The following is a 16,273-nucleotide window of genomic DNA, read 5'->3' on the forward strand; positions in this document are numbered from 1 at the left end:
ACAAACTACCAACAACAAATTCTGCAGAGTTGAGGGGATGTGGAGGAGTGCCTGCTATGGCTGCCCTGGCATGTGCTACTCCTGTGCTTAAAGGAAAGAAGAAAGGGGCTTCCATGGTGGAAAAGCTGACAGCCCCTGGGATAAGATCCGGGAATGAAGGGTGTAAGGTGTAGAGTTCCCTTTTTTTGATACATAGACCCCTTTAAGAACCAGGTGAAAGCTGTGATCCTCTCTTAAAAAACAGATAAACTGAAACAAGTTCAGAGTTGCACGAACCTATCACAGTCTACGCTGGAGGCCCAGGTTAAGAACCCCTTATTTCCACCACAAAGCAAATGATAATGTGACGGGACAGAGGTGCTAGCCAACCCTACATGGCAATCATATTGCAGTATGGTCTCAAGTCAGCATGTTGTAAACTTAAACTTAGACAATGCTAGATGTTAAATATATTTCAACTTTTAAAAAAAAATATATATATTTTATTGAGTTCAGAGAGGAAGGAAGAGGGAGAGAGAGATAGAAGCATCAATGATAAGAGAGAATCATTGATTGGCTGCCTCCTGCATGCCACACACTGGGGATTGAGTCTTCAACCTGGGCATGTGCCCTGACTGGGAATCAAACTGTGACCTCCTGGTTCATAGGTTGACCCTCAATTACTGAGCCATGCCAGCTGTGCTATTTCAACTTTTTAACCAAAGGACCCCTGCTTGAGTGAGACTGGAGGCAGCTGGCGGAGCAAATCCCTTGGAGTCACCACATTTCTCAGCCTTGGCTGTACGCTGGAGTCATGAGCACTTTGGGAAGTACCGATGCTGGGCCCCACCCCAGAAAATGTGAATGAATTGGTCTGGGTGCAGCCTGGGTACCTGGAGCTGTCACTCTCCCCCTTGATTCTCAGGTGCCACCAGAGCTGAGAGCTGGGATGTTAGGAGAAAAGATTCCAAGGACCAGGTGGTGGGGGCAGATGGGGGGGCGGCGAGGGGGGAGCGACATGAACTGCGTGTGAGGGAGGGGGCAGCAGAACAGTGTCAAACAAAAAATAAAGCAGAATCCAAACATTGAAAAATGTTACCCCACTTGAAATCAATAAACATGGAATAATGAACATGGTGCACAAAGGAGTAAGTGGTGATGGCAAAGATTGCTCTAACGCTGTGGTGGGAGGCAGCGACATTGACAGAGCTCTCAAAGGCAGCCTCAGTGCAAAATACAAAGGCCGAGTGATGCTGAAAATGCACCTCCCAGCAAACCCAGTCCATAGCAAACGGGCATTAATAACGAGCCACAGCAGAGGCTCGGATGGACCCAGAAACTGAAAGGAAAACCGTGGAAAGGAAAAAAGCCACTGAATAATAGGGGTGGTGTTAGTTTCCGTGAGGCTTCTCCCAAGAATTTGGAAATCAAATATTTCCCTGAGAGAGGTAGACTGAAATCAGCTCAGAATAGATGGCAAGAGACGGGACTCGACTGTGACTGCTGATGCCAACACACCCAAGGAGAGAGGGAGGCGTCCTCGTGTCCGTCGGAGCACTGTCCAGGGAGCCGGTGCTCTGGCTGAGAACTCAGTCGGTGTGGGGAGACTGGGGGACACACTCAGTCCTCAGATACTCCGATGCAATAACGCTTCTTGTTCTCATCACACCACCTCTGACTGCATTTCATTTCCCGTGTGTCATGCCTTCAAACTATGTGCTCTGGCCGGAAGGCATTTACAGTCCCTTTTGTGTATGTAAATGGTGTTCTGAGAGTGTGTCGGTCTTTGAGGTTTGATAAATACCTATTTCCTGACAGACAGAGTGGCTCTCGACTTCTAACAAACTGGATTCTGAGCTTGCAGGGTGGAGGAGCAGCTTCTGGATGATAGGAGATGCTAAATCCCTTGGGAAATGCCTTCTTGGCATGCTCATTGGCTTTCCTTCCCATTCCCATTGGCGATCTCTATCAGAGGTGGTGGAAAACGCAGGAACCCCTGTGCAGCATTATCATCCCTGGAGAGAATCATTTCTGTCACGTTGTACTTAAAAGAAAAGTCAGCCCTGGCTGGTGGTTCAGTGGTTAGAGCGTCGGCCCATGTACAGAAGGGTCTCAGGTTCGATTCCTGGTCAAGGTCACGTACCTGAGAATAAGCACACAGAGAGAAGGCAGACAGCGTAATTTTGCCTGCATCTTCCTATCCCCAGAGCTGGCACTGCTCAGTGCCAAGAGGGAACTCCCAGCCAAAATGAGTTCTCACCTGCGGGAAAGGAAGAGTGGGGTGGCAACCAGCTTCCCCAGCCTATATTGGGGAACCATATGAAGGCCCCGCTCAATATCATCCCATTCAGATGGGCAAAACTGAGATGTGTAGAAATGGCGATACACAGGTGGAAAAAGCAGGGACTAGCAGTAGCAGCCACACAGTGGACACAACTGCAGTCACAGTGACCTGCCAAGTAGACAAATCCAGCAACTTTCAACACTGAAGAAGCAAATGGCGGATGGCACAGCAGCTTCTTCATCCGCTCCCCCCCCCTGCCCCCCCCCCCCCCCCCCCCCCCGTATTCACACTCAATGTCTCCAGCAGCCTGAGTCCCTTTCCTCTCCCTCCCTCACCTGCTGGAGCCAGAAACCCACTGGCAGCCACCCCAGGCCCCTGTGACTGTATGAGTGAAAGATGCCACCTAAATACCCACAGCTGACCCCCTCAACCATGCACACTCTTGGGGACAGCACCTCCAGCTGTGCACTTGCATGCTACCTATCTGACCCCTGTCACCCACCACATCTGCATGCACTTGCATCAGGAAAGATTGCACAGCTATGGGAGAGCCTACCTGACAACCAGGGCGTCTATAGCTACTTGCAGGCCCAATTCAGGCCCTGTCTTCTGCCTCTGATCGGCATCACTGTGCTCATATGCAGCTAGTCCCCTTAGCTTAGCACCTGTGTGTGGTCAGCCCAACCTCTGTCACTGGCATCCACTGCTGTGAGACTCGTGGCAAGACCAAACAGCCACAGTACGTATCAGGGTCCTCACAGCTACCAGTGCACCTGCAGTTGGCCCCAGCCCTTGCTGCCTGCTCTGGTTCCCACCACTATGTATGTGTCTGAAACCAGCCCCTGGCACTGCACAGCCCCTTGCAACTGGCCTCTGAAGCTGAGTGTGTGCACACTACTGGCTCTGGCCACCGTCTCTGCCTGCCCTGGTTGCTAGCTGGTGGCACCTGGAAGAATGGCTGAGGATCCCAACAGCCACTGAATCTACTGTGGATCCCCGGCTCCCCTCCAGCTCTTGCCAAGTACCACACAGTTGCCTATGCTCTGGACTCCAGAGACCTGAGCTGAATAGACACCATGCACCCCCTGAACTCAGTGTCACCACACACCTCTGTACTTGGCTTTTTTGCACCACTAGACCTGGATTTATAGCAAGTACACTCCAGGGTGTCCTTAGCTACAGGTGAAAGTCTCCCCTTACTGAAGTCAGTCCATAAAGTCTGGAAAAAGTCACTGCTTCTTTAAATACACAGACACCTATGCAAGGCTACAGGTTCATCAAGAATCAGGGAAACAATACTCCACCAATTGGAGTAAATAGAGTAATAGAGTAAACCTCCAACTGGCCCCCCCAAAATGGAGATTCAGTTATTGTCCCACATCCAATTCAAAGTAATTGTTCTAAAGCCACTCAGAGAGCTGCAAGAGAACACAGATAAACAATATAGTGATATCAGGAAAACAATCCAAGAACAAAATGAGAAATTCAACAATGAGATAAAAGACATAAAAAGGAACCAAACTAAAAATTTTCAGCTGAAGAATACAATGACTAAACTGAAGAACTCAATAGAAAGCTTCAATAATAGATCTGGTCAATTGGAAGAAAGAATCAACTAACCAGGAATTGGTTAGTTCTAATATGTAAATGAGGGAGGTAGAAACCACAAGGAAGAAAGTAAAGTCCATATATATGTCCATGCGGCAGTTTTATTACTGGATGTTTATGGCTCTTGAGTTGAGTTAAACAAAAGGTTTAACAACTTAACAGCAGCTCTGAGAACTGAGGCACAAGATGTGCATAAGACTCTGCTTCTTTAATAGTCTCCCAACTCTAAGTTATTGTCTTAGCCATGCGTATTTCATTTTGTTTTTGTCCATTACCACCTGCTTTTCTTCTCCCAGTTGTTAAATGAGTTGATAGGAAAGGAGAGAGGCTAGTGAGCCATATAGCAACTTTACCTGAAGAGGATAGACAGGAGTAACAGAAGAAACAGGAAGTACCTAAAGTAGAGGGTAGGGTGGGGGGAGGGATTTCCTGTACTAGAGCCAAGAGGTAGAGGCGAGTGGACACAGTACCATCTGAGTCCTCTGGTTCATCACTCATGAACAAGCCACCATTTATCCATCCTGGATCTCATAAGCCTCTTGGACAGAATAAATTCATGAAGGACAAGGTGGTTCTTTACAAGATCAGGAGGAGATGTCACCATGCATGTGTCATTTAATAATAAACTGTATGGCCCTCGCTGGTTTGACTCAGTGGATAGAGCATTGGCCTGTGAAATGAAGGGTCCTGGGTTCAATTCCAGTCAAGGGCACATGCCCAGGTTGTGGGCTTGATCCCCAGTAGGGAGCATGCAGGAGGCAGCCAATCAATGATTCTCTCATCATTGATGTTTCTCTTTCTCCCTCTCCCTTCCTCTCTGAAATCAATAAAAATATATTTAACAAATAATAATAAACTGTATGATTTGAGAATTTAATTTATTTGTGGGTCTTTCTGTACTGACCTCTGGGATAGCTTGCCTTGGTAGAACACTTGGGGCTGCATTGCATCAAGGTAATTTCCCACAGACAGAACTAGAGGAGGGTATATCTTGGAAAGTGATCCACAGATTCTTCCTTGGTGATGAAGTCATTTTTAGAAAGCAATGGCTTTTTCCTTCCTAAGAAGACCCCATCATGGCTGATCGACTCAGGTTAGTTGGGAGCTATGCTCAAGGTCAGAAATCTGAAGAGTAAATCTTGTCACTAAGATGCATTTACTGAGGAAATTATTTTTCACATTACTGAGGGAACTTGTCAACAATTAAGACTATTCACAAGAGATGCAATACAAGAAACAATACCCAGTGAGGTGGCTGTTCCATAGCCAACCAAGTTATTGCTGTTCAAACGGAGGGCATCAAAGTTTGAACTCCCTTAAAAATTCAGTATCTCCAAGACTGGGACAGGTTGTCTAAGTGCCTTTAGTCATGCATTTTTTTGGATAGTAGAGAGCTCAAGGGCAAAGCTAGTTGATTCCTTAAGCAGTTAACAGAAAACTGGGACCTAACTGTGCTCCTGTACTGAGGTTGAAAACATGGGTGCAGAAAGCCGTACCTGAAAGAACACTGGGTTATAGAAAATGTGCATAAAACCACACTGATTAAGTTTAGGTGGGGGCTGCTCTAATAAAAAGCCTTCTTCCCAGTTTTGGAAGAAATAATAAGCTTACTCGCCCAAGTTCTCTCAGTTATTAAAGCTGGGCATAGTAGAAAAGATAGTATGTTTGCCATAAAAATATGGGACACCCAACTAGATCTGAATTTCAGATAAACAAAGAATACTTTTTAAATTTTAATTATAACTTTTTAAATTAAAAATATTTAGCATAAGTGTATCCAGAGCAGAGTTTGCATGGGATATACTACACTAAAAAAACTGTGGCAGCCCTAGGAGGGGAAGGCAGAGGTAGTTCAAGTAAGACTAAAGCACACTCCCTAGAAGACAGTGTGGCGAGGGTATCAGTCATGGTGCTGACAACTTGTGCCAGTGAGAACACATCCACAGACAAAAGCCTTAATGGCAGTCCTACAAATCTTAGGGAAAAAGCGAAGGGAGAGAGGGTCATCCAAGAGCTCCCCCAAAGTCAACTGTTGAAACAGGAGCTCTTGGTTCTCATAATCATCTTGAGCCCTCTTCTTTTAGGGCCACCAATTCTATTGGATAAGGCCTCCACCCTTATACCTCATGTAACCTTTACTTCCTAAAGGCCTTGTTTCCACATAATCTCATGGGAAGTTAGGTTATCCACTCATTAAAAAATACGTATGTTTTTATTTATTTTAGTGAGAGAAGAAGGGAGAGGGAGAGAGAAACATGGATGTGAGAGAGAAACATTGATCCGTTGACGCCTGCATGCCCCCTGCTGATGAACTGAAGATCAAGCCTACAACCTGGGCATGTGCCCTGACTGGGAATGGGAATCGAACTGGTGACCTTTTGGTGCATGGATCCAGGCTCAACCAACGGAGTCACACTTGCCAGGGTGGTTACCCACTCATTTTCAAAAGTGAGGCACCAAAAGTAACAACACACATACACACACAGACACATATACACACATACACAGCAAAAAGATGACAGATTAAAAGCAAGGAAAACAGAATGGACTTAGGTCAACACTCCTAATGTTAATTCTTTTTTTTTCTTCACTAAACAATGATTTTATTACTTGAGTACATAGACATTTTATGCAACCAGGGCAGAGGCTGTGGATGACTCCTATTTCTGATTGGGGGGAGGACTCGTTTGGTTTTATAATATCAAGCCAACCGGTAAATACAGCTCTTGATCAGAATCAGACAGAATTTAGCATCCTTATTCTTTCTGTTTCTCTTAAGATGCTTTGGAACAGCAACAGCTTTCTTAATTAAATGGTAGAAATCTGCAGGAAGATCAGAAGCAAGTCCTTTGGACTTAAGAATTCTCAAGATTTTATTGCCTGTCACAAAACCTACCTGTGTAACACCTTGTGAGTCACTCAGGATCACACCCATTTGTGAGGGAGTCGGGCCTTTCTTGGCCAGTTTGTAGATCTGCTCCTTCAGGTCATCTGACGTCAATTTCAGCCAGGGGTCTGCAGAGGTAGGGCAGAGCCCACTGGGACAGGCCCTTCCCAGGAGCATACATGCGACCCATGATGGCCCTGGACAGGCGGTGAAAAAGGCCTAGTGCTAATTCCTCTAAGAACAATTCACTGAAAAACATCTATAATAATAATAGAGGAATATGCAAATTGTCTGGGATGCCATCATGTAATGACCAATCAGGATGGGAGCAGGGCCACAGCTGAGAGCTCTCAGAAGCCTGCGCCAGGGGTCTGAAGGATGCGGAGAGGAAGGGAGAGCAGATAGGCAGTTAGGGGGATCAGGCCAGGAGGGAAGATCAGATAGGCAGTTAAGAAGATCAGGTCAGGAGGGGAGAGCAGTTAGGGAGATAAGGCCAGGAGGGGAGAGCAGTTAAGGAGATCAGGCCAGCAGGGGAGAGCAGTTAGGGCCATCAGGCCAGCAGGGGAGCAGTTAGGGGCATCAGACAGGCAGGCAGGTGAGCAGTTAGGAGCCAGTGGTTCCAAATTGCAAGGGGGATCTCGAATTGGAGAGGGTGCAGGCCAGGCTGAAGGATCTGTCCCTATGCACAAATTGTATGCACCAGGCCTCTAGTCTATACTAATAATAGAAGAATATGCAAATTGTCCAGGACACCATCACATAACGACCAATCAGGACGGGGACCGGGCTGTGGTGAAGAGCTCTCAGCATGCCTGCGCCTGGGGTCCAAAGGGCACAGAGAAGAAGGGAGAACAGATAGGCAGTTAGGGTGATTAGGCTAGGAGGGGAGAGCAAATGGGCAGTTAGGGGGATCAGGCCAGGAGGGGAGAGCAGTTAGGGGGATCAGGCAGGCAGGCAGGTGAGCAGTTAGGAGCCAGTGGTTCCAGATTGTGAGAGGGATCCCAGATTGGAGAAGGTGCAGGCTGGGCTGAGGGACACCCCCCCCCCATGCACGAATTTTGTGCACTGGGCCTCTAGTTGATTTAATAATTCTCATATCTTTCTAACAAGAATTTTATATTCTTTAAAAAATTATATATGTGCTTTCTTTTTAAAATTTATCTTTATTATTGAAAGTATTACAAATGTCCCCTTTGTTGTTTTCCCCATTGACCCCTTCCACCCTGCACCAGCCCCTCCCAGGCCTTCACCACTTTTTTTAAAAATTACATCTTTATTGTTCAGATTATTACATTTGTTCCTCTTTTTCCCCCCATAACTCCCCTCCACCCAGTTCCCACCCCACCCTCTGCCCTCACTCCCCACTCACTGTCCTCATCCATAGGTGTACGATTTTTGTCCAGTCTCTTCCCGCATCCCCCACACCCTTTCCCCCCCCCAAGAATAGTCAGTCCATTCCCTTTCTATGTCCCTGATTCTATTATAATCACCAGTTCATTCTGTACATCAGATTATTTATTCACTTGATTTTTAGATTCACTTGTTGATAGATGTGTATTTGTTGTTCATAATTTGTATCTTTACCTTTTTCTTCTTTTTCCTCTTCTTAAAGGATACCTTTCAGCATTTCATATAATACTGGTTTGGTGGTGATGAACTCCTTTAGCTTTTCCTTATCTGTGAAGCTCTTTATCTGACCTTCACTTCTGAATGATAGCTTTGCTGGATAAAGTAATCTTGGTTGTAGGTTCTTGGCATCCCATCACTTTGAATATTTCTTGCCACTCCCTTCTGGCCTGCAAAGTTTCTGTTGAGAAATCAGCTGACAGTCTTATGGGTACTCCCTTGTAGGTAACTGACTATTTTTCCCTTGCTGCTTTTAAGATTCTCTCTTTGTCTTTTGCTCTTGGCATTTTAATTATGATGTGTCTTGGTGTGGTCCTCTTTGGATTCCTTTTGCTTGGGGTTCTCTGCGCTTCCTGGACTTGTAAGTCTTTTTCTTTCACCAGGTAGGGGAAGTTTTCTGTCATTATTTCTTCAAATAGGTTTTCAATATCTTGCTCTCTCTCTTCTTCTGGCACTCCTATAATTCGGATGTTGGTACACTTGAAGCAGTCCCAGAGGCTCCTTACACTATCTTCGTATTTTTAGATTATTTTTTCATTTTGCTTTTCCGGTTGGGTTTTTTTGCTTCTTTGTATTTCAAATCTTTTACTTGATTCTTGCGATCCTCTGGTCTGCTGTTGGAAGTCTGTATAATATTCTTTATTTCAGTCAGTGTATGCTTAATTTCTAGTTGGTCCTTTATCACAACCTCGAGGGTCTCACTAGATTTCTTGAAGGTCTCATTGAGTTTATCGGCGGTTTCTAGAAAATTCCTGAAAAACCTTAAAAGTGTGGTTTTGAACTCTATATCCAGTAGTTTGCTTTCCTCCATTTCTGTCATTTGTGTCCTGTTTCTTTGTCTTGGCATTTTTTTATGCTTTGCTGTGTCGATAGAGTGGCTTTCTGTGCTAAGTGTCCTATAGGGCCCAGTGGCTCAGCCTCCCCAATTACCTGAGGTAGACAATCTTGGTGCACCCTCTTGTGGGCTTTGTGCACAGTCTTGTTAAAGTTAAGCCTTGATTGTTGTAGGTATCACTGGGAGGATTTGACCTCCAGGCCAATTGGCTGTGAGAATCACCTGTATCTACAGTGGGAGAACTTCTGTGCTGAAGACACCCTTATGGGGCAAGACTTGCTTCAGTGGGGCTTTGGTGCTCAGTGAGTCTGCCCCCTGAGTGTCTCCCTTATGGATCTGAGTTGTAATTGGATGGTCCCACTCTGACCACTAGGTACACTGGCTCTTGGATCTAAAGAGGTGCTAATCTAGCTGCTGCCTGAGGCTACCCAGCAGAAGCCAGCTGTAAAGCAATGCAAGTTGCCCTGGGGCCTTGGGGCAGCTGCAGTTTGTTAAGTAATTTTCAGATTACAAAGGGCTGGGCCTTTCATATGCAAAAGCCTCCATGCATGGCTTGGGCGGGGCGGGGTCCCAGGGGATCAACAAGGCGGGCAGAGCGAGCAGTATGGCTGCTCTCAGTCCTGCCTCTGCGAGTGCCTCCGAGAGAAAGCTGCCCTCGAGTTCCGACCAATGCCAGATAGTCCCGTTTCTCCCGTATGAGTCTGGGTCCCCAGAGTCTTTCCCGGAACTGGAGCTCAGAGCCTGAGACTCCTTCCCCAATTGAAAAAGACAATCGTGTCCTCAGCCGCCAGCCCTCTCCGCATGCACCTCCACACCTTTGTATTTTCCTTCCGCACCGCACCTCCTCTGAGTCTCAGTATTCTTTTCTCTTTCCTGCTAGTTGTAGAATTTCCACTCAGCCAGCCTTCCTGTGGTTCTGGATGATGTCCGTTCCGTCTTTTAGTTGTATTTTTGAAGTGGTTGTGTGAGGCAGCAATTTCAGGTATTTACCTATGCCGCCATCTTGGTTTCTCTCCTTCACCACTTTTTTGTCTTTCCATGTAGATGGTTTCCTTTTGTCAACCCAAGGCCCCCATTTCTTGGAATTAGACTAGCATTGGTTATTTATTAGAAAAATAAATAATAAGGCATTTTTCTCAGCTTCTGACATGCAAAATGGGGTTTTGCAGCAAAACAATAGACTTGAAAGGCAGATTTTATGTAAGAGAGATTTTTCCAAATCCCTTTAGTTCTTATTTAGTATAACAGACTCTCAACGTGTAGAGAAAATAGCTATGGCCCTACAACTCCTCAAGGCATTGGCTGTTGGTTGGGTGCAGTGGGGCAGTGACTGAGCTGGTGCCTGGTGGGCATGCTCCGAGCCCGGCATGGCCTCTGCGTGCCCCCCAGGCTCTGCACCCCTGATGCTGCTCAGGTGCTGACCCTGCCCGGCCAGGACAATGGTGAAGTATTTCTGGGGCCACAGCGTGCTCTGGAGTTCCTGGGACCAAGTGTTCACTGCCTTCTGGCAGCAGTACCCAAATCTTTATAGCAAACGTGTCTTGACAGAAGACATAGTGCACCGGGAGGTGACCAGAAGCTCCTCTCCTGGAGACTCCTGAGCAAGACCAACAGGATGCCCCGCTGGGCCGAGCCACTATTTCCTGCCAATGTTGCTCACTCGGTGTACATCCTGAAGGGTTCTATTGTGGATCCACAGAACCAGACCATGACCCCTTCACCTGGAACATCAACCGTGCCCGACTGACGGGGGTGGAGGAACCATGTGTTTACTGTGCAAACTTTGATAACAGCAGCTGCACCGAAACCCACCAGGAAGCTTGGGCCTCCTCTAGCTTATTTGGTCTCTCCAGAGCTGCCCGGTTCAAAAGCAATGTGACCAAGTCACTGAAGGGTTTTTAATACATCTTGGCCAAGCTGCAAGGTGAGGCCCCTTCCAAAACGCTTGTTGAGCCAAGGAAGCCAAGGGGACAGCACTGGCAGCTACAGAGAAGGCCAAGGACCTTGCCAGCAAGGCAGCCACCAAGAAGCAGCAGCAGCAGTTTGTGTAGCCAGCCCTGACTCTGGTGTGGCAGCACACCACACCACCTCCTGCATTCCCTCTGCCCTCCCCCCTATATTTTATGACTAAAAGTCAACTTCCAGGCTGAAAAATAAAATAAAATAGCTATGACATGGGAGTTAGGAAAGAGGAAGACTCGTGCAGGCAACAGCCTGCCCTTCTGGCTCCAAAATAATGGGAAATAGAGGTGAGAAGAGGTGGGAAAATCAGGTGGGCAGGTATCCCAGACTTCCTTCCTCTGGCCTTGGGCCTGGAGGGTGAGAGGTACATTAGACATTATGACTCATACAGTAAGTAGCGGTAGCCAAGGGCCCAAGGTGCTCTTGCCCCTGGTCCCATTTGGAACTCTAGGAAACGACAATGAGATGTCACCTCACACCTGTCAGAATGGCAATCATCAACAAATCAACAAGTGCTGGAGAGGATGTGGAGAGAAGGGAACCCTCGTGCACTGCTGGTGGGAATGCAGACTTGTGCAGCCACTATGGAAAACAATATGGAGTTTCCTCAAAATATTAAAAATGAAACTCCCATTTGACCCAAAATCCTACTTCTAGGAATATATCCTAAGAAACCCAAAACACTCCTCAGAAAGAATATGTGCACCCCTATGTTCATAGCAGCATAATTTACAATAGCTAAGATTTGGAAACAGCCTAAGTGCCCATCAGCAGATGAGTGTATAAAAAACAACAACTATGGCACATTTACACAGTGGAATACTACGCAGCTATAAAAAAGAAAGAACTCTTACCATCTGCAACAGTATGGGTGGAACTGGAGAGTATTATGCTAAGTGAAATAAGCCAGTCAGAGAAAGATAAGTATCACATGATCTCACTCATATGTGGAATCTAATGAACAAAATAAACTGATAAACAAAACAGACCCAGAGACACAGAAGCATGGAACAGACTGTTGAACCTCAGAGGGAAGGCAGGGGAGGGTGGGTGGGAAGAGATCAACCAATGAACTTGTATGCATATATGCATAACCTGTGGACACAGACAATAGGGTGGTGAGGGCCTGTCTGTGCGGGGGGCAGGAGCAGGAGCAGGCTGGAAGAGGTCAATAGGGGAAAAAGGGGGACTTATGTAATACTTTTAACAATAAAGGTTTAAAACAGGGAGAACCAAGATGGCGGTGTAAGGTACAGACCTGTGCGTGCTGCCTCCCACAACAACATCGAGACTACCAACTATAAAACAAACAGTTATCATTCAGAACCATGGGAAAGCTGGCCCAGTGAAAGCTCTACAACTGGAAGAAAAGAAAGAAGAGCATTGAGACTGAGTAGGTTGTGCAGAGGCTCCAAGAATGGAGGTACGGAGTTGTGCGCCAGGCAGGCTGCAACTGTATGCATGGCTTTTTTCAATCGGAAAGGGCTGCAGACTTTCAAATCCACTGAGCGTGTTTGCGGCGGGATCCTGAGGTCCCAGACCCCTACAGGGAGAGGCAGGACGGCCTTGCAACAGGCCGGAGAGCGAGAGTGGCTGTCTCGCGGAGCTGCTCGCCGGCACTTGGGGACAAAGACACTGAGTTGCGGAGAGGCAAGGAGTCACGGAGATGCCATTGCCCCTTGCTCCACCCTGGTGATTCCCGGGGACCCTGCCCTACTCAATTTACATCCCCACCCAAGCTGTGCCAGTGGCACAAAGAGAACCACTGGTGCTTTTGCAGCCCAGCCCAGCAGAATGCAGATTTCAACTTCTCACATACATAAGGGACACACTCAAGAAACAGAATCAGGTTTGGAGGAAGCAGGAGCCGGACATGGCTGGGTCGGTGACGTGGAACCACTGTACCAGCAAACGCACAGGCAGGTCCACCAGATCCAGTCTCACATGGGACGCTGGGAGCCGGCAAACAGGCAGTTTGTGCACTTGATAGAAAACGAAATCCAAGCAAGCATACCAGATATTCAGCCACCAGGAACACCTGGAGATTTTGTCCAGCAAGGAGCCACCCAACAAAGGACAGAATGCCAAACTTCATGTTGCTGAGACGGCCCCTGTGAGGCCAAGACAGTCCCCGTGAGGCCAAGAGGGCCCCCAAGAGGCTGGGACAGCCCCGGTGAGGCTGAGGCAGCCCTGGTGAGGGTGGGACGGCCCCGGTGAGGTTGAAATCGGACCCGGTGAGGCTGAAACGGCCCCGGTGAGGTTGAAATCGGCCCCGGTGAGCCTGAGACGGCCCCGGTAAGGCTGAGATGGCCCCGGTGAGGTTGAGATGGCCCCGGTGAGGTTGAGACAGCCCCGTGAGGCTGAGACGGCCCCAGTGAGGCTGGGACGGCCCCGGTGAGGTTGAGGCGGCCCTGGTGAGGTTGAATCGGCTCCGGTGAGGTTGAGACGTCCCCGGTGAGGTCAAGACAGCCTGGTGAGGTTGAAACGGCCCCGGTGAGGTTGAAACGGCACCGGTGAGGTTGAATCAGACCCAGTGAGGCTGAAACGAACCCGGTGAGGCTGAAACGGCCCTGGTGAGGCTGAAACGACCCCGGTGAGGTTGAATCAGCCCCAGTGAGGTTGAGACAGCCCCGGTGAGCATGCAATGGCGCCGGTGAGGTTGAAACAGCCCCTGTGAGGTTGAGGCGGCCCCTGTGAGGCTGAGACGACCCCTGTGAGGCTGGGATGGCCCCTGTGAGGCTGAGATGGCCCCTGTGAGGCTAAGATGGCCTCTGTGAGACTGAGACAGCCCATGGGAAGCTGAGAAAAATACCACATGAACTCACTCATTTATGGATAATAAGGACCATTATAGACTGATGAACAAAAATGGATACAGAGGCAGAGCAGCATTGAGCAGAATGTCAAACTACAGTGGGAACCCTGGGGAGGGTTGGGGGGGTAGGAGATCAACCGAAGGACTTATATGCATGCATATGAGACTAACTATTGGACACAAGACACTGGGGGGTGGGGGAAGCCAGGGGAATGTCAAGGGGGGAAAAAAGGAGCCATGTGTAATACTCTTTGTAATACTTTAAGAAATAAAAAAAGATTTAAAACAATAATAATATAATAAATAAATAATTCTATCCTCTATAATAAAAGCCCAGTGACTGAAATCGTGGAACGACCAGAACAACCAGAGACCAGCACGACTGCGGCCTGGACGGCCCTGCCCCCCAGTGGGGACCCCACCCCGATCAGGGGCATGGCCAGCCTGCAAACCACCCTGGCCAGCCCTGCAGTAGGATCCCCACCCCAATCATTGGATTGGCTGGCCTGCAAATGCCCATGGTCCTTCACCCTGGCCTGCCCTGCCCGCCAGTGTGGACCCCCACCTTGATTCTGGGGCCCCATCAGGGCAGGCTGGCCAGCCCTCACCCATGCACCGGGTTTCTATCCTATATAATAAAAGGGTAATATGCAAATTGACCCTAACAGCAGAACGACCAGAAAGACCGCTCCATCAGTCACTATGAGGCACACTGACCACCTCTAGGTCCCTTTCCCTGGCTTGCAGGCTCTAATCACCTGATGGCAAACAGGGACCCGGAGGTGGGTGGCAACAGGGGATGAGGCTGGTGAGCGGGCAGTTGGGGAAAATGGCCCTGATCGCAGGCCAGGCCTAGGGACCATACCCACACATGAATTTCGTGTGCCAGGCCTCCAGTGTTGGAGACTGGGTGTAAGCTGACACGGTCCTTGCACCTGAAGGGGCTAGCAAGGCTGGGACCCTTACCCACACAGTTTTCCCAGACTTGTTTGGATGGTGGTTATCAGTAGAATGAGAGCAATCTTTGTAGAATGAGAACAGCCTTTCATGGCTTACCAAGAAGTCTATAACTACTGAGATTTTTTTTTTAAATGTTCCCAAGCATAGCTGAATGCTATGCTACCAACATAGCAGAAAAAAACCTATTGGGGAAATGTTTTGTGGTCATGTCCACGGCAAATGTATTTACTGAGATTTGCTGTACCAAGAACTTGTCCTTCTGCTCTGTCCCCCCTTAGAGATTAAGAGGAACAAAGAATACATTCCTCTTGACAGACCTCCTATTCAGTGTCTTGTGTATAAAAAGCATTGTGTGGTTAATAAACTTGCTGCAGTTCCTCGATTGAGCTGTAGTCCTCCTGATCCCGCTCTCCTGTCTTTCTTTCTTTTCTCAATTCCCACCTCCCTACCTCAGCCCAGCTCAACCTGTCAGGCTGGCCCTGACACTCTAGTAAATAAATAAAAAACGATATCCAATAGTCTGCTCCTTACCAACCTTCCTCATCTGCCAGACATCTCTGCAACCTGTCTCTGTCACAAAATATCCCCATCCAGATCTTCCCTGTGTAACCGTGTACTCTCCTTCAGTACTCATGTCATAAAGGTACTCCCTTCCACCTCGACACACAGCACAGCTTTCCAGTGTCACAAGAAACTCATGACCACTGATTGAAGCAGAGAAGGAAGCTCTTGGAAATACAGATAGCTGATCCGAAAAAGGCAGTTATCATAAGATCCTGCTCAAGTGACTGAGCTAGTTCTCATTAAGCTGAACACATGAATATTTGTAACATCGAGATGTATGAGAGTTGGGGTGTTGAACCCCAGTCATATATGTGTTTCTCCCAATTATTGTCCCTCCCCACATGCAGATTAGCAGTAGATAGCATAGACTTAATTGAAAATTTTGAGCTTGTGGTCTCCAATTTCTACAAAGTGGTCACATCATGGCTAACACAATCATGAAGCATGACTAAGCAGAGAGGTGCTGGCCTGTGGCTCCCTTGCCCACTTTTTTTTATTTATTTACTCTACCTCCTAGTTTCTGGGAGAGAGTAAGAACCTACTTTAGCAGGTGCCTGGCTCCAAGTTGCAAAACTACCTCGCATCATAAAAATAAAAGAAGTTTGTTTTTCCTTTGTATAATGCTAATTAACTAACACAGATGGTCACCCTAACTATTGCCAAAGAAATTAGTGAGCCAAATTTCCCAGACATGAGTGGGTGTGAGGTTCTTGGGGTACTGCTGAAGTAAACATTTTCAGAAGCCACCATGGG

At 47.7% G+C, this 16,273-nt stretch overlaps 1 protein-coding gene and 1 pseudogene across 1 annotated transcript; one reads left to right on the forward strand and one right to left on the reverse strand.

The window, feature by feature from the left end:
• Window positions 1–6,572: 6,572 nt before the first annotated feature.
• On the reverse strand, window positions 6,573–6,935 carry LOC139001944 (small ribosomal subunit protein uS15-like). Its single transcript, XM_070403441.1, has one exon. The coding sequence runs from the start codon at window positions 6,933–6,935 to the stop codon at window positions 6,573–6,575; it is 363 nt and encodes a 120-aa protein (XP_070259542.1).
• A 3,723-nt stretch (window positions 6,936–10,658) lies between these two features.
• Window positions 10,659–11,270, forward strand: LOC139001945 (PRELI domain-containing protein 1, mitochondrial-like; annotated as a pseudogene).
• The last annotated feature ends 5,003 nt before the right edge of the window (window positions 11,271–16,273 follow it).

The sequence above is a fragment of the Myotis yumanensis genome, unplaced genomic scaffold (genome assembly GCF_028538775.1).
Source record: "Myotis yumanensis isolate MYYU_CA2020_CCGP unplaced genomic scaffold, mMyoYum1.0.hap1 SCAF_2, whole genome shotgun sequence".
Classification (NCBI taxonomy): Eukaryota; Metazoa; Chordata; class Mammalia; order Chiroptera; family Vespertilionidae; genus Myotis; species Myotis yumanensis.